This window comes from Nothobranchius furzeri, chromosome 9 (assembly GCF_043380555.1).
Source record: "Nothobranchius furzeri strain GRZ-AD chromosome 9, NfurGRZ-RIMD1, whole genome shotgun sequence".
Taxonomy (NCBI): Eukaryota; Metazoa; Chordata; class Actinopteri; order Cyprinodontiformes; family Nothobranchiidae; genus Nothobranchius; species Nothobranchius furzeri.
This window is the reverse complement of record NC_091749.1, coordinates 46,163,127-46,181,956: the sequence shown is the minus strand read 5'-3', so window position 1 is coordinate 46,181,956 and position 18,830 is coordinate 46,163,127. Positions and strand designations below refer to the sequence as shown.

At 41.3% G+C, this 18,830-nt stretch overlaps 1 protein-coding gene across 10 annotated transcripts in view; it reads right to left on the bottom strand.

The window, feature by feature from the left end:
* Window positions 1-1,806: 1,806 nt before the first annotated feature.
* neo1a (neogenin 1a) overlaps window positions 1,807-18,830 on the bottom strand; it is a 230,457-nt gene continuing 213,433 nt past the window's right edge. For 3 of the 10 annotated variants that reach the window (XM_015953635.3, XM_015953638.3, XM_015953640.3), the window contains exons 18-29: window positions 14,012-14,150; window positions 13,433-13,540; window positions 12,748-12,942; window positions 12,183-12,215; window positions 11,936-12,004; window positions 11,593-11,728; window positions 10,317-10,561; window positions 9,687-9,779; window positions 9,198-9,368; window positions 6,019-6,306; window positions 2,724-2,860; window positions 1,807-2,190 (exon numbers count right to left, since the gene is read on the bottom strand). In XM_015953635.3, coding sequence (XP_015809121.3) covers window positions 2,038-2,190; window positions 2,724-2,860; window positions 6,019-6,306; window positions 9,198-9,368; window positions 9,687-9,779; window positions 10,317-10,561; window positions 11,593-11,728; window positions 11,936-12,004; window positions 12,183-12,215; window positions 12,748-12,942; window positions 13,433-13,540; window positions 14,012-14,150 — 1,767 coding nt within the window. In that variant the 3' untranslated portion in view covers window positions 1,807-2,037. Of the gene's footprint in view, window positions 2,294-2,723; window positions 2,861-6,018; window positions 6,307-9,197; window positions 9,369-9,686; window positions 9,780-10,316; window positions 10,562-11,592; window positions 11,729-11,935; window positions 12,005-12,182; window positions 12,216-12,747; window positions 12,943-13,432; window positions 13,541-14,011; window positions 14,151-18,830 lie in introns of all 10 variants that reach the window. The other 7 variants (XM_015953639.3, XM_015953645.3, XM_015953641.3 and 4 more) reach the window with 6 other exon arrangements.

Below are 18,830 nucleotides of genomic sequence, written 5' to 3'. Positions count from 1 at the left end.
ATGGGGAAAAAAAGACAAGAAACCTTTACTTCGTTAGTATTCATAATAGTTTGTATACACAATGTATAGGAGCACCAATAAAAAACATTTTTTCCCAGACATTTTTCCAACATTTTTTTTTAAAAAGCCACAGAATTTTTTTCTCCTACAGAAAGCAAAGAAAGCTCTGTACATGAACAAGCAGAACAACAGAATTCCTCGATCATGAGACGCCGGGTAAAACAACGCAGCTGCTCGATTCATAACATCTCTGAAGCAAAATAAAATAAAAATCATAAAAATAAAAACAAGACCAGCTGCCTGCTGCTCATCTAGGACACTACGTTACACAAACAGCTTCTGATATTTAAAACACAAGATATGTAAGAAATGTACTTTCCAAAAATTGTGAAAAAGTGCAATACAGGTTCAGCTGTTTACAACTCAACAGATCTTTCCCAAAAGGAGCCCCGCCCTTCTTCCTTTTGCTTTGAATCGTTTTCCTCCAGAACTTATTCCTTGTTTGTCTCCAAAGTTAAAATCTCTTACAGTTATACAGACATTCATGATGATGCACATTTATGCAAAACATGGTATTCACAAAAGTAGAGGAAATGACTTTGATTGGAAATGACAAAAATTCTTTGGGTAAGAGGGTAATGCAAAACTAGTGTCGGACTTCTTTTTTCTCCTTTTTACAGCAGATTTGTGCTCAGAAAAAGCTTCTGTCTTTCTTTTCTTCATACAAAACCTACTAGGTAAAAAAAATCTGGGAGTCCCTTTTAAAAGGCCAACATCTTTGCATTGTATAAGATTTGTAGAAGAACCACGTTGTGGAGTTTGATGAGACAATCAGCTGGCCACATGCTCCATCAGAACCTCCTTCTGAAACCAAAACGTTTTTAGTTTTATTGAAAACACACACACACACACAACGCGCCATAGAAAAGATAACCTGCAGCTGATTGGTTTCTTCTTTGAGCAGAAGTGTGTGAGGGGGTGTCAGCGCCCTGAGTCCGAGGTTACCCTGACCTGCGAGGAGATACCACTCCACAGAACGACACAGAAGCTTCCACGGAAGCGAGTCACGGCTCGCCGCGGTTTTCTCCATGGTCCAACATGCAAACACGTTGGTAGGGCTTTTAAAACGGAGCTCCCACAACTAACAGACAGGCTGAAAGCCATTTAATGTACAAAGTGGAACAACGAGATGCTGGGAAAGTAGGTTGGGTAGAACCCCGACGGGCTCCGCTCCCCCTGCTGACGTGGAAACTGAGCTTCTAATCCAAAGCAATCATAATGAAACAAGTGGGAAACATCAAAAAGAACGAGGCAGCTTCAAAACAAAACATATGTACATGTTCATAAGGATATGTGTGTAAAAAAATATAATAACATAGAAAATAAAAAATCATGGCACAATATATGACATGAGAGGGTAAAATCAATAATAATAATAATAATATTAATAATAATAATAGTGTACGTTTGTAAAAGGAGGGAGGCTGACATCCAATGCTCACTTCACTGAAACGGCCCAATAGATATACAAAACGCACAAAGAAAACACTAATCAAACAAACACTGTTGTAGCCGGCGCTGCACAAGCACCGCCATCAAAACCAGCAGATTGTTGGACTTCCTCCTTTTGACTTGAATCGATCGTCTTGTTCGAGTAGTTTGGCACAACAGCCAGATTTAAATTTTTTATTTTTTTTGCTGAGGAAAAAACAAAATTCACAATCTTCTGGTTAAAAGCTAGAAGTTCATTGTCTCTGAGATTGGTTCTTCGTAGAAAGATGAAGAGTCTGACTTTTCTTCCGTCCTCATGGCAATCCCCTTCCTGAGACTGAGTAAGGTGAGTCGAAAGAAGTTCATAGGTGTCAGTCTGGAGGGTCTGTTTCTTTTTCTCTGTGGGGGCGAAGTGTCTGAGTTTCCTTGGGGCACAAGAAGCACAATTTGTGTCCAGTGGCCTCTGGCTCCGGAGGGGTTTTGTTTGGGTGTGTGTGTTTGACTGTAGGTGTGTATGGACACGACAGAGACGACGCGTCCCCATGCTCACGGCGCTGTTGTGATAGCGTTCAGGTCCTTCATCAGGCCCTCCAGGTGGGCCATCTCCTCGGTCAGCTCGTCGGGCTCGTAGCTCTGAGGGAGAGGAACAGGGTTACTGCGAGGAGCGGGGGAGGGGCAGTGGGGGAGGGAAGCAAGCACCTGGGAGGAAGGAAGAGAGAAAGGATAGAGGAAGGAAAAGGGTCAGTCAGGGATCTATCTTGGCAGACAGGAGGAGACATTTGGGTGAGCTGGGTCAAAGAAACTGAAGCATCATAAAAACGGGAGGAGGCAGCAGATAAAAGCAAATTGTTAGAAATTAATGTTGGATTGAAAGAGAAGCAGGTAGGAGCCAATCAGAGGAGGGCCGCGAAGGTTAAACGGTAAAAAAAAAGTCATTCCAGACATGGGATTCATTAACAAAACATTAAATGATTCAAGACATGAAAGAAGCAGCCGGCATCGCAAAAATGTATTTAAAGTGAGTTTGAAGTTGGAACAAACAAAAAAAGAGAAAAGAACAAACGGGAAAACGTGGTTAGAAAAACTTCAGCTGAATGTAAAAGATTTATCCAGTCCTCAAAGAAAAGAACAAACCTCCTTTACTTTGATCGTGTAATGTAGAAACATTTAAAAAGAGGACAACTTGAAGACTACAATACTACCGTTTTGTCAGCGAGGGGCGCTATACTCACGCTGTCTACATCCTCCAGCATCTTGCTCGTCTCTGGAACATCGGGGGCGTTGGGTACGGTGACGATCATCGGTGAGCGTGTTCTTCCTAGCGTTCCAATGGAGGCTGTTTTCACAACATGAGGGTGGGTGGGAGGACCTGGGAGATGAAGAATTGTACCAAAGATTTGTAGTAAGGCAGTGGCTGAGCTATCCCTTCTGTGATGTCACAGCAGGACTCACTCACTTGTCCTTTTAGTGAAGTAAAAAACATGTTATCTCAATCAGAGATTTACTCCAATTCTGCTCTTTTGTCACTTAATGCTTATTTCAAATGATTTTGTTTATTGTGGTTAAAGGGACAATGTGTAGTTTTTATTGTTAATCTCTGGAAATATCCATCAAAATGTTGTTGAAAATGAATTAAATGACGCCCAGCTGTTATCTAACACCTGAGATCTAGGTCAGATCGTGGCATTGTATCTGACCTGGATATTCTCTCACCATGCCAGAAACCAGTTGTCACTAGCGTTGGGGTTAGGATTGACTCTGGATTAAAATTTGACGCTCATTTCAACCTGGTGGCACGTTCTTGCTTTTTTCATTTGCGTCGCCTAGCTAAAATTAAGCCGTTGCTGTCAGGGACCTACTTGAAATGAGTACTCCATGCCTTTGTGATATCAAGGCTGGACTACTGTAACTCTGTATGCTGGGTTGTGTCCGACTGCTGTTCGACATCTGCAACTGGTGCAGAACAGTGCTGCCAGGTTTCTGACGGGGTCTAAGGAATGAGACCACATTAGTCCTGTTCTGGCAACGCTCCATTGGCTTCCGGTTTCCTATAGGGCACAGTATAAACTCCTTTTATTTGTCTATCAGTTTTTTTCAGGGCAGTGCTCCTCCAAGCCTTGGGGATCTGTTAAAATGACATGTACCCTCAAGGTCATTGTGCTCTGTGGATCAGTTCCTGCTGACTGTTCCCCGCTCCAGGTCCAGGACATGTGGGGATAGGGCATTTTCTGTTTTAGCACCGTCCCTCTGGAAAAAGTTACCTCTTAACATTAAGCCGTCTCCATTTTTGGCTGCTTTTAAGACTCGCCTAAAGACTCTTTTTTTTATTGTCTGGCTTTTCACCTAATTAGATTTTTAACTGGTTTTAATAGTTTTTAATTTTTGTTTGCTTTTATAGATTTTTTTCTTTTTGATCTTAGTCTTGGTGTCTTGATTCTATGTTTTATTTGTGCTGTACTCAGCACTTTGGGTCCCCCTTGAGGATGATGGAAAGCGCTATACAAATAAAAGCTGATTGATTGATTGATTGAAAAGATGACTTTGCAACATATAACCATAAAAATCTGGTCTAAAATACATGGGAGCAGGTCTACGTCTCTGGGCAACGCCATATTAAACGCCATGCTTCCTTCTACAGGAACCCATGAGGACAAAATGCAGTTACTGATTCGTATCAAGCAGTTCCAAAACTTTCATCATTCATAAATGTTGTCTCTTCACTCATGGCCAGTGATGAAAGGGAGTCTGATGTGCTTGTCATTTTGCTGGAGGCTGTGCTCCCAGGGACTTTTGACCCTAATGGCCATCCGTTGGTAAGGTCTTACACAGAAATACTGCTTGCTTGCACTTATTTAGGTACGTACTGCCCCCTATTGCCAGGGAAAATACACACTGTAAATTTAAAGAGTTCAGTTTTTTCCCTAGAAATTTCAGCCGTGGCACAGTGCCACACCTGAGCCTATGTTGAGGAAACACTGGAGTTACAAAACAAACCTGTTCCTACGTGGAAAACGTAACCGCCCTCCTTGTTAAAACATGAACTAACTGTGGATAATTTCTTCAAACAGAACCTGTCTGATAACATAACTAGGCTACAAGATCTCAAAAACCAACATATCAAGACCAGGGTTGGGAGTAACGTTTAAGTATAGCGGCGTTACCAACAGCATTCTTTTTTAAGTAACGGAGCAATCTAATGAATTACTTTTCCCATTGATGCAACACTGTTACCGTTGCTGGGCATGGAAAGTGGCGCATTACTACAATGTGGTTGAATGAAGCACAGCAGCGAAGCGTCAGTCGTGCACAAAATGGCTTGAGAATCGGACAGAGCCGGCTTCTTCTTGGACGACACACACACACACACACACACACACACACACACACACACACACACACACACACACACACACACACACACACACACACACACACACAGCGTGCTTCCGATCACTGTGAAAGCAGGAAGGGAAGTGGCGTGCGCAAAATGCCTGGGACAATTATTACATTAACGTGATGAACCTGTAAATATTGGTGAGGACAAATCTGTAAATAAGAATAGAAAAACAAACAGCAGTTCAGAAAGGTGAGGAGATGAGAGAAAACAGGACAGGCTGGGAGTGGCAAGCCATTTTAACATCTAAGCAACAATTGGACATTCCTGTAATTCCTATTTTATATAGCAATAATTTAATTTATCCTAGTAATAATTGTATTCTTATTAGGCAAAACTGCTAATGAAGACATGAACGGCTATGTTGTTACTATAGAAATTATAATTAAGGATATCCATAACGACAACTGCACTAGTAGGCATTATGTTTGATAAATCTCAGAATCCCTAAACACCTCAGGTGGCCTTTTTAACATTTATTAGACTGGATTTGTATTCCAGACATCTATACTTCTATTGTTCCTAGTAGACATCAACAATCCAGATAGCCATGAGAACATTTCTGCTGAATATCTGAAATGTTCTTTCTAGATCATAAAAATCATTCAGGTTAAGAATAGCTTTGATGTTACAGATATTTTACAACATAACTGCGTTCACATGTCACAGTTTCTTGAGTTACCAACTCTGAGTTACCAACTCAATTACTTTTTGGAAAAAGTAATTTGTAACAAAAACGAAGGACTTGTTAAACATAAGATGCCCAACACTGATCAAGACCCCTTCTAAAGAAATTTATGAACAAAAAAAGCATATAATAAATATATTTTTTCACATAACTGTGTTTGTCTAATTATCAATAGCTGCCCTGCATGCTTAGGGTGAAGGATTCAATTAAAAAGATTAATCGCCTTCCTGCAAAAGTTCACAAAAATTGTAATTTAGCCATTTCACATGATTTCCCTTCTAAGGGGTTGAGACATTTTGTTCCAACAATGATGAATTAAACTGTATAAAAATATATCAGACTTGATTAGACAGCTTTTGTTTTGAGTTTAAACAAATCCAAGTTGTGTTTTTTCTACCTCAGCTGTGTGTGTGTGTGTGTGTGCATGCCGGATGGGAGCGCTCACCGGTCTGAGCGAGCAGGGGCGTGCTGGGCAGGGCGGGGGACTCGTATGATGGATGGCCAGAGGCTGGGATGGCAGGTACGGCAAAGCTCTTGAGTGGGTGGGCGTGGGAGTGCGGGTGGGCTGAGCGGAGGGGGGGAAGGTTGCTGGAGTAGCTGGGTTCCTCCTCGGTGGTGGTGGAGCCGTGGTAGCTGCCCTCGGGGTCAGCCAGGATCTCGGAAGGGCAGGAGGCTTGGGAGGAGACGGTGGGTGGAGGGAGGGGCTCAGAACTGGGGGTGTTCCTCACAGACTCTGGAGACGATGCACAAGATTGGGTGGATTTAAACACAGTAAACGCACGTTTGTGAAATAACGTATCACAGATGGATTTGCTAATCCTCCTACACAGAGTTTACAAAAGGCTTCTATTTTCTCTCTAAAAGGGCTGAGAAGTTTGGTCAGACAATTATTTACCAGATCTACAGAATGTCAATTAACACACTTCTAAAGCTGTTTGTCAAATTATTATTCATTTGTTTCTGCTTCTCAAATCTGAATATATTACAGTTTTGTTTTCCCGCTAAGGCATTTAATGGCCGACTCGGAACAGAATCACCAAATTACATGCATTGACTTCAAATCTACATTATCCAGATTAAATGAATAAATACAGTTACAAATATGATGATTTGGTTAATAAAAAACAGTCACTTGCTGCTTTTTCTACACTCATATAAATTGTACTTTCAGGCCCATTTACCTAGCGTGGAGAAGTTAGATGCATCTATTATTTAGTGTTTAGTGTTTTAATGTTTTAGGTCCTAAATTCAGAAGATAATGAAGCCGATGGAACGCGGTAAAGCTGCTTCATTATCCTCACATCAGCTGGAACACTAATGGTCTTTCCACAGCTGAGTTGTTCCCGAATACACCGTGGGCAGAAAATAAAACTGATAACATCGTCTATAGTGAAAGATTTGTGAGAAATCATTGAAACTTGAACCACTGATCTAATTTACCACCCTTGTGATCAAAATCAACCAGATGTTTTTGTCTGACATTTAATCCTTTTCAACTCTGACCATTAATGAATTTAATTTGTTTATTGCATATCATACATCTGATGCATGCAAAAATCCCAAGACTTTATAATTATAAAAAATAAAAAAAATGTGTTAAATCAAGCAATTTTTTTAATTATTAGGCAGGAACTTGCTCACTTGTTAGCAAACAAATCATTCAAGAAACATTTTTTTTCTCTTTTTCTCCAAGAAAATAAAATGTAGAGCACTAAACTCACTGCAAAGTTTAAATCATTACAAGATTTAAATGTAACACGGTAGAAAAGCCTTGAATGCGTAACAAAAGAGTAAGAGGAAAGTATTAATTAAAGACAAAGTGATCAGGATGAAATCTATGTGACAAAACTGAAACATGGATGTAACAAGATGGCGGCAGATGCACACGAATAAGCCAACGGCAAATCAATGCAGGGCTGCCAACTCTCATGCACTGAGCGTGAGACGCACACATTTGACCTTCTTCACACGCTCTCACGCCACACCTCCAATATTTCACGCTAAACCAGCGCCTGCGCTCCCCAAACGCGCGTCACACACAGTGTGTAGGGCTTATTAAAAAAAAAACCAGATTATATTAATTATAGCATTGGCTACTGAACAACAAGCACACAAACAACACTTAAAGCATGGGTGGAAACGTATTTCATCCACAGCTCCTGTTAGGAAAACGCTTCTGAAAGAGGCGTCGCCTGGCGGACCGAGAGAGCGGCACTGAGGCCGTGGTAGACCTGAAGATGGAGATATTATTATGGTTTTGGGCTGAAATATTACATTTAAAGTAAGTTGCACTAAACTGCCACATTAATGACTAAACAAGTGTACAGCACCATTAGACACTCATCTATACAGGTTATCAACAAAAATAAGTCATTTTAGGCGTTACTTGCTCTTTAATAATTTAACTGGCGTTATTTCACACAGAATCCCATCTGTATAATCCAAGCCAATGTGCTTTTGTCTGCTCTGGTTGTGAGATGGGCGGAGCGGTGAGCGCCACCTGCTGTAGATGGGACGGGCATGCCCGGTTCTCCCAGAACCGTGAGCTGCGGCTGCGCGTGCCGCCAAAATGACATGCTTTATTTAGAAATGCAGCCGCGTTGCCAGCCGGTGTTGACGGAGCTTCAGTCCCCAAAGTTTCTTTTTTTTTTACTCATCAGCCACAGATCGCTCGCACACAGCAGCTGGGCTTTCTACCGTGGTGACTCACTCACATGTTCCCTCACCCTGACGTGGTGATTGACTGCTTCACCAGTGTGCTTTTCCTGTTTGTGAGACAAACCCCTCCTCTATAACCAGGTTACTTGTAGGGAAGCCTGGAAAGGCCAACATTCCTGAAATGTTTTTTTTCTTCCTACTGGCTGATATGAATTAATATAGAATAGAGTAAATGGTATTAGTCCCACAGTGGGGACATCCACTCATTACAGCAGCAGCTGCAGCACACACACTTAGAGACACAGATTGCAGTAAAACTGATTGCAGCCATGTTTGCTTTGATAACTTCAACAACTTCATGCTAATGACCCACATGAACAAAATCCTCTGTTTAGTGGATGCAACTACATCAATGAAGTTAGCTTAAATGATAGATTTTTTCTTGGCAGGAAATAATAACTGGTAATATTATGACATGATATTGCCCACCCCTAGATGGGATTTAAAAACATTTACATTAATTATAATTAAAACTTCCTGTGTGACATTTGTGACATGTAGCGGTAACTCCTTACTGCAGACAGACAGACAGACAGACAGGCAGGCAGGCAGGCAGACAGACAGACAGAAGATAGATAAATAGATAGAGATAGATAGATAGATAGATAGATGATAGATAGATAGATAGAATTCTGAGAAAAAGCAAGAATTCTCTTCCTTTTCTTGTCAGTGGCTCTGACCCTTTTCCATACAGAGTGGAAAAATAAATAAAATGTAGAGCACAAAAAGTCTCAATATTAATAAACACCCCTAAACGGTCGGCAAATTGTCCACTCCCAACCCCATGACCCCGTCTCACTCTTTGAAATATTCAAAAGTTGGCAGCCCTGTCAATGAGAGAATAATTATCAGCTCAGACAAGCCCTGAGTGTTCTTCCTACTGTCCAGTAAGTGGCACTGTCTCACCTGAGGAGTCCACCCTGTCTAGATGGGAGATGGGGGTGGTGCAGGCGTGCGGGCGTGAATGCCCGCTGCCCTGGTGGTAGAGGTAGCTGCGTGTCGGTGATGCCAGGCTGCCCATGTGATAATGGTGGTGATGGTTATCGAGCGAATGGATGGGGTGAGCACTAATCACAGCTGTGAATGGAAATGGATACACACACACAGGATGAGATGTTTAACCAGCTCAAATAACAATAAATGGATGTTTTGCCAGTAAGACACACACACGTACGCCTGCTCACACACACTCAGCATGCTGCCTTAAACACACTTGATTATTATCCGACTGTCACACAGTAAATGAACTCTGAAAGCAATGAAGTCACAAAACAAATCATATGAACATTTTATGAAAAGCATGAAATGGAAGCTTTGTGCTTTGATTCCTAAATGTTTTAATATAGAGCTACTCACTACATCTAGACTGCAATAAAATCACACACACACACTTACGCTGGGGTGGCTGCGCGTCAAAAGGCATCATCATTTTAGGTCTCATCCCTCGACGGCCTGCTAGTGTGGACATGCTGTCTTCTGATTCGTGGCCTAAAAGGTATGGTGGAAACCAGCCAATCAGAGGGCTGCTCTTATAAAGTTCTTCCTTCTCGGTGATCCATCATTATCCTAGAGCAGTTTTAATGCATTTAAACAAATGCTCTGGCTCAATAATTAAAAAAAATCTACCGTACTTCAACTTGCAGAAGGTCGTATCGATTGACGCACGTTTGCAGCATTATGACATGGAATAAGCATTCTTCATATGTATGGAAAGCATGAAATGTTTTGCATGGCAACCAGAGACAAAGACAAGGTGATGAGTGGCATGAAGCCACCCTCTTAAATTCTCCAGGACAGACAGGGTCCTAAATGCAAACCTGCAGGTATGATCTAATTTCCTGTCAAAATATCAAACTCCCTCCTTGGTCAGTGTGTAAAAAATCCTATTTCCTGTGTGCCAGAAAAACTCAAGACGTATGCTCGGTGTTATTATGCACAAGCGCGCAGGCTGCAAGGGTGACATTTCACTTTGATTTATTTTCCTAAACAACAACTTTTTAGGTCTTTCCTTTGGGTAAGACTGACCACGGTAGGAGTTGCGTCTTTGTTGCAGGTGGGGGTTGCTTTCCAGTCCACTGTCAGCTGGCGTGATGTCCTGTGAGGTGCGCAGGATGGGCGTTTCAGTCATGACAGGGTTGGGCTCTGGCGACTTGTCCATAGGTTTCAGTTCCAGCCTCTCATGGTGAATCCAAAGATCTGGTGGCTTCAGGTCCTTGGCGTTACCTTTGTATTTGTGGGAGCCATTGGAGGATTTGGATGCAGCTCGTTTTCTGCAGAAATGAAAAGGAAACGGTGACTTTTTGTTTAAAGAAACCAGCAAGCCAGAAAAGAAAGAGGCAAGCTGAGCTTCAGCAAATATTTTGCCTACATACGTTTAAATGGAGTTTCTCAAGGGTCCATTATTGGCCCCTTTCTGTTTTCACTTTACATGCTACTTTTCAGAATGAGAAGGTTTTATTGCAATATGTGTGAGAATCACAACATTAGGACATTGCTGCGGTACTTGGTGTCAGAAAAAAAAGATGATCTCTATCGCCTGGCCTTCACACACTATAGTTTATTAAAGTTGTTCTTATCTAATCTTATTAAAATGAACACAATCCAACACTAGTAAACACACACTGACTGGATAAAATGAACTCTCTACCCTAAAACTAGCCACTCTCCACACTGAGCTGAGGCAGCGCCTAGCTTCGAACTCCCTTTGGTTACGTCAGAGGTTCAGATTTAGAAAAAAGAGCCTTTTTAGAAGCTTTGCTGAGAAAAGCCACTTTTTACTAGAAAACTGCTGTTTTAAAACCAAATATCCACAATAAGCATTTCAAATAGTATTTTTGGACAGCATTTTATATTAATTAGAATTTTTTTTTACCTGCAATTTGCTCTTTAAGGTCCATTTTAATAAATATTTCAGTTTATGCATACAAATCTATTTCTATCATTAAAACTACTAATTTATTACAGCATTTTTGGACTTTTCAGATTACATCACAGATAAATTGAAACTACATATCAACAAATGAAAACACAACAGAAATTATTTCACTGGGATGTGTTAGCATAGCCTCACCCTCCTAGCTTTATTTTTTCAAGGACATAGAGAATGTTTTTGCATTACCATCCTCAAAAAAACAAAAAATAAAACATCTAGGCCACAAAACCGGATAGTCTTACACGTTTCCCAAACCTAACTGGTTCTATTGTAGAGTACTTCGGCCATATTTAACCTGTTTAAATGTGCGTTTTTAAGAACTTGACATCACCACTGATGTAGATATAGAAGTGTGGATCCATATTTTACTTTTTCTGGTGGGACGTGGTGCGTCGTGTGCACAAGAAGGCCCCCACAACCACGACGATGATGGTGAAGACTCCTACTGCGATAATGATGATAATGACCAGGAGGTGGTTTTCACTGCTTCCAACTCCTGTTTTGTCTTGAGGGAGAAAAATAGGGTCAGACCACATTTTCATGAGTGGATGATGGAAAAAAAAGAACACTTATTATTTTAGACCTACAAATGAAAGAATAGAAGAAAAACTACAAAAATAATTAAGAAAATTTCAAGGTTAGGTACATCATCTGGGTCGAGTGGTGGATCATTTTCAGATATCTGAACTGGAGCACGGATTATAAGTCTTACCTGGTGGAGTCCTGGGGTCGTGTGGATACTGGCCGCCTGGAAGTCCTGCCTTTGGCAGAAGATTTGAGGCTGATTCAAAAGGAGAGAAACGTATGATTTAAAATCATCTTTGAGTGAACGTTACAGTTTGAACTTCTACAAGCACAACATATTTTGCCAGTCATGCAGAGTGATTTGTCAACAGCCCAGAAGATGGAAATCCGGGGATAGAAATGCACACAAGGTGCAAAGTGAGAAGAGAGTTTACCTTGGTCATTAGCCATTTTGTCAGAGGACTCAGCTTAACAGGCCAAAGGAATGCAGGGAGGAAAAGACAAAAAAGCAACAAAAAAAATGTTAGCTGAGAAGAGCTGCAGGAAATGGTGAAATAAGGGAGAAGATGTGAACTGCAAGAGGGGCAAAATCTAAGTAAATGAAAAAGTTTGTCAGAAAACCAAACAGCTCCCGAACAGAACGCTGCAGACAGAGCCAAGCTGATAGAAGCAAAGCATCACTACAGAAGTAATTATAACTTCTGACAGTAAAAGCATGTTCCAATTTACAAAATTTCACAAAAATGTTGATAAAACATCTCAATGACCAACAAAAACGAACCCGTTCTAACTCATTTAATGTTAAAAGTTACAACACGTTATTATCCACTCTCAAAGATGTCACAAAGATAGTCTTACTTACTACTGAAAGATCCAAAAGGAAAGTTGGAGAAAATCAAATCCTGACTTTGCATTAACTTGTTTTAAAAACTAACAGAAGACTCAAGTCCAAGTCAAAGCCACTTGGAAACTTCACATCCGCCCTGGTTTTAAACTTACTCTTTGGAGTGCGGAACTGGACGGCCTCCGACATGGGGCCCATGCCTTTAGAGTTTCGGGCCTGGATCTTGAAGTAGTAGACTGTGTCTACAGTCAGCTCCTGGATCTGGTGTGTGAGGCGGTTTCCCACCACAGGTTCAATGACCCAGTCGTGCACCACTGCGTTTACATCAGTACTGTAGTAGATAATATAACCTAAAGATCACACAACAGAGGATGTCAACCAAAACCAGAGACTGATTTTCTGTTTGTTTGATTCAATAAAACTGATAACACAAATAACGCAACCCAAGCCCGAAGGAGTTCTGCTGTGTGGTGGAGTTGCTAATACTAATGGTTAGCTTCTATTAGCTATGATGTCCTCTGTTGCTGGAACAGCATTCCCCTACACGAGTCAAGATGGGTGAGTGCACGAATGTTAAGTGACAGTGTGATGTAGACCTGTCAGGCTTTTCTAATCCTAGCGTTTCACCGTCTATTTTCTATCAGAAGCTAATGCTGGAGAGAGGTGTAGGAGACTATTTTCATGTTCAGGCTGCATGTTAATCTCAGAGTGACTAACCATAACCCTTATAATCAGAAATAATAATTTAAAAAATGTTTTTTTAGTGTCCCACACTTTCATCGAGCCAGAACTGAACTAAAAGTCTGACGTTTTGACAAATGTCTAAATGTTGACGCTCACCAGTGATTTTTCCATTGGCTTCTGAAGGAGGCTGCCAGTTCACTATTATGGTACGAGGTTTGTTCTCTTTGCTCACAACCGTCACGTCTTTAGGGGCAGAGCTGGGACCTGTGACGGATTAAAAAATAACAATATAATGGTGAGATAAACCACAATAGCAGCACATTACTTGAATATTTACACAATTTAAGTTATGAGTAAAACTCTTGATATATGCATTTGTAAATATTTCAAGGTTTGCTCTTTTTTATTCCGAAAATGTTTCTTGTGAGGAATTAAAGTAAATACTTAGCTTGTGTGTGTGTGTGTTTGTGTGTGTGTGTGTGAGTATGTACGACTTTGCAGATGCTTGATCATGTTTCAGTCTTAACTGATGACGGAATGAGTTTCAATCCAAATAATGTACAGTGAGCTGAAAATAGATCACTTTCTTGAAAACAGAGCTGAAATAATCTGCTAATAATCACTAATGATTCTCAAACAGCCAATGGCTCATCACCCTGCAGGTAATGTGGTTTCTGAATTGTGATCTGTGTACATAAGCAGCAACATCAATGTGCTTGTGTTTGTGGTGTTTACTGGTCTCCAGGGTCGTGCCCACGGCTGTCATGCTCCATGTGCTGAAGCGGCGCCCTTTTGTCACCATAACGGAGAACTCGTACTGTGTGTTGGGTTTCAGGCCCGTCACCAGGTGGCTCAGGCTGGTGGAGTTGGCCGCCTGGAGAGAGGAGGGAAAACACAAACACGGAAAACATAAGATTTCAGTTTGTTTTATAGCAACCCTGCTATGTTTAGCTGTATTATTTTTTCCGCTGCCTCTGATCTGACATGACAAATGGCCTCAGGTTTCTTCTGTAAAGATTTGGGATTCCAGCTGAAATTGTGGTCCTCACCTCTCAATGCCCTTTCTACCTTTTCTCTGTAGGAGAGGTCCTTCTGTCCTCTATGGCTATGACTTTTGTCTAAACCCGGAGAGAACCACACGAGGAATCCCACAGCCGCCACCAATTGTTGTGTCAGGATTAACATGGGGGACAGGAAGTTTGGTTTTTACTAATTCATAAAAATAAATGCCAGAAGATCCCAGGGACGAGAGAATTCCAGACATAGGAATATGCAGGAAAATGTACCTGTGGAATTTACCAGAGCTTCTCAGAACGTTTTTGTACCTCCCTAATCAAGTTTGTCTTAAACACCTAGAATAATAATAATTTTACATCAGCCAAGCTTTGTTTTTTCTTTAAAATCTAAGCACTGTTCAATAAAAAGTAAAATTCCAGTTCATCTGCACAGTCCTGAAGGATGCAGCTTTACAAGCCGTTAAATCACCAGTTTATTTCCATATGTTGATGGATTGCTTTGTGCATCTTTTGTTCTGTATTCCAAAAACAAGAACTAATTCTGTATAATAGTGTTTAGCAAAGCCACAAATTACAGCGTCTCTTGCACACAAAGTGAAACCAACGCTAAAGGTCTAAGTATAATAAATAAGCAGCAAAACACTTTATTATATAAATGCCTTGCAGATAACCTAAAATTATGACTTATGCAACCACTTATCTTGCTTTCCACTGGCTTGGAGTGGCATAAAAATATATCCTGAGCCTGGTGGGAGAATCAGGTTCGCCAGTGATGTTGTTAGCAATGACAAAAGTGTAGCTCTCCGTTGGGTGCTGCCAAACAGAGGGCAGTAGGGTAGGACAGGAAACCACTCTTCTCTTTAGCAACACGCAGCCAGTTTAAGAGCAGCCATTCCCTCAATAATGCACAAGGCTGTCTGGTTAGACTCAATCTAAGAGGCATTAGACCGAGGGTGCCTGTGTTTTTACATCTGCAGAACAGCTATGCTCATAGAAAAAAACAATGAAATGATGTTTCCAGAGAACAGCACCTTCTTAACATTTTTTCATTAACAAGCTAGAAGCAGATCTTTAATCACAACTGGAGTGTGAGAATCAAACCGATCCTCCACTTATGAGCTGAGCTGGTATTACTGTTGTAGTCTCTGAACACATTTTTGATAAACTATTCAAAAAGCACATTTTCCTTCAATTTTATTCCAAATAACAATAAATAAATCAAATCTCTGCAGTTAATTGACAGGCGGATGCTTGTCAACTGACAAAAAAGCTCCAAGGAAAAAAATTGTGTGCAAGGCTTTTCTTTTTAGTTTGCATTCATTTGAGAGAGAGAGAGCGAGTGTGTGTGTGTGTTTGTCCCATGAGTTGGCTGTACGGGGAACGCATTGTCAGATCTACACCCTCTTTTTCTGGTTCTCCGTTTGTCTTGTCCTTGTTGAATAATTTATCAGTAAACGCAGGCCTGTCTCTGAGCTCTGCTCGGTCACAGGTTTGCACACAAGCATGAAACCAAAAACAGACACACGGATGTGCAAATAGCCACTGTGTTTAGTTTTCTGGAAATTAAAACACTGCAACTAAATTTACCAGCTTAATCCACGTACTTTCCCCTTTGAGCTTCCCCTGACGACAGTGTCATATTTTTCTAGACGCGATCATGCACTGTTTTAATACTACGTTTGACAGTACGACAGAAGATCTGTTTACGTTTAGTGATTGTTACTAAAGAACGAGTTAATGGGGGAAAATATGGCTCATTTACACAATTTGATAATTCTACTTTGTGCTTGTGTTGAGATATGGAGGGATTCAGATGTACTGGAGTGTGGAGGATGAAACTGATAAGTGTGTAAACACACTGAAACACTGAAGCTTCAAAGTAATCCTGCAGCTCTGCTTACCAAAGGATGCTTATAATCATGCTGTGCCTTTTCATAAAGTGATCTTCAGAATGATCTTCATATTACCAGGGTAATTATTTTCGTCGCAAATCCCAATCCCTCAAAAATTCTACTCATACTAATCAGAATCCTCCACTTCCCTCAATAAGGTGCTGAGGAATGTCGCTGCCAATGCCTTTTCCAGACTCATCTATACTAGACACTATATTTACACAACTGTGGACAATTAGGTAGCCCCCTGTATACAAGTGGCTTCTAGTTTTATTGTGTATACTTTGCATTTTAGAAGATGCACTCCACATCTTCTGAGTTTGTTTTGTTTTGTCTTAAACAATAGTTGAGACATGATAATGTTTAGCTTTAAAAGAAAAAAAAGTTCATAGTTCAAATCAAATCAACTTTATTTATAAAGCACTTTCACATGCCCAAAACGGACAAAGTGCTGTACACCAATAACAAGCACAACAATAAAATGCTGTACACCAATAACAAGCACAACAATAAAACAGACATATAACCATTTAAAATACAATAAGAAATCCCGAGTACAAGTTCGCAATCCATATCAGTCCTGTTTTCAGAATCAGATCCAGACACATTCAAAGTGATGCTGCCCACGCAATCCCAACTTCAATGTCCAAACGCCAACGAGGACAGATGTGTTTTCAGTAGGCTTTTAAAGGTCTCCAGTGATTTGGCCTGCTTTATGTCGGCTGGCAGCTCATTCCAAAGACTTGGTCCGAGCACTGAAAAGGCACGTCTCCCACGAGACTTCAGGCTGTACCTGGGCACGGTTAATAGTCTCTGGTCAGCTGACCTAAGGGAACGCACCGGGACATGTCGGTGGATGATGTCAGAAAAGTATTTAGGTGCCCCTGAGTTTAACGCCTTAAACACAAACAGGATTACCTTAAACCTGATGCGATAGGAGACAGGGAGCCAATGCAAGGCACGAAGGACTGGTGTAATATGTTCAGACCTCCTGGTAGATGTTAAAAACCGCGCAGCTGAGTTCTGAACCACCTGGAGGCATGCTATTGGAGCTTGCCTGAGCCCCGCATATGGCGAGTTGCAATAATCCAGCCTGCAGGTAACAAAGGCATGGATCACAGTTTCCAAATGACTACGTGACAGAAATGGCTTAATTTTCGCTATACGGCGTAGATGAAAGAAGCAAGATCTCACGATTCCATTCACTTGAGAATCAAATCTGAGCTCTGCGTTCAACTTTACCCCTAGGTTAGTAACCACCGCCTTCTGATGCAGTGCCAGTGTGGAAAAATCAAGCCCTTGGGCACCTCCTAAGATCTTTGGTGGAGCAAACAGAATTACTTCAGTCTTGTTTTTGTTGAAACACAAGTAGTTCTGAGCCAACCATAGCTTGATGTCCTCCAGAAAGTCCAACAAAGGTTGAATGGTGCATAAACCACCACGCCTAATTGGAAAAATGACCTGGCAATCGTCAGCATATAGATGGAATGACACATCAAGCTTGCGGAATAGGTCACCCTGGGGTAGGAGATATAGTGAGAAAAATAGCGGGGCCAAAATCGATCCCTGAGGCACTCCCCAAGGCAGCTCAGCCAGGTTGGAGGAACAGTAGTTATAGTATAACAATAGTTATACATTAAAATTGCCAACTCCGGGTCGGGAGAGAGGTCCTGACTCAAGCGGAGGAGTTTAATATCTTGGGGTCTTGTTCACGAATGAGGGAAGGAGGGAGTGGGAGATCAACAGGCAGATTGGGGCAGCGTCTGCAGTGATGCGGACGCTGAACCGGTCTGTTGTGGTGAAGAAGGAGCTGAGTCTGAAAGCAAGGCTCTCGATCTACCGCCCAGTCCTCACCTATGGTCATGAGCTTTGGGTAATGACCCAAAGAACAAGATCACGGATACAAGCGGCCGAAATGGGTTTTCTCCATGGGGTGGCTGGGCTCAGCCTTAAGGGATAGGGTGAGGAGCTCGGACATTTGGGAGAGACTCGGAGTAGAGCCGCTGCTCCTCCATGAGAGGAGTCAGTTGAGGTGGTTTGGGCATCTTGCTAGGGTGCCTCCTGGACGCCTTAGAGTGAGTGTACGGGGAGTGCAGAATTATTAGGCAAGTTGTACTTTTGAGGAATAATTTTATTATTGAACAACAACCATGTTCTCAGTGAACCCAAAAAAACTCATTAATATCAAAGCTGAATGTTTTGGGAAGTAGTTTTTAGTTTGTTTGTAGTTTTAGCTATTTTAGGGGGATATCTGTGTGTGCAGGTGACTATTACTGTGCATAATTATTAGGTAACTTAACAAAAAACAAATATATACCCATTTCAATTATTTATTTTTACCAGTGAAACCAATATAACATCTCCATATTCACAAATATACATTTCTGACATTCAAAAACAATACAAAAACAAATCAGCAACCAATATAGCCACCTTTCTTTGCAAGGCCACTCAAAAGCCTGCCATCCATGGATTCTGTCAGTGTTTTGATCTGTTCACCATCAACATTGCGTGCAGCAGCAACCACAGCCTCCCAGACACTGTTCAGAGAGGTGTACTGTTTTCCCTCCTTGTAAATCTCACATTTGATGATGGACCGCAGGTTCTCAATGGGGTTCAGATCAGGTGAACAAGGAGGCCATGTCA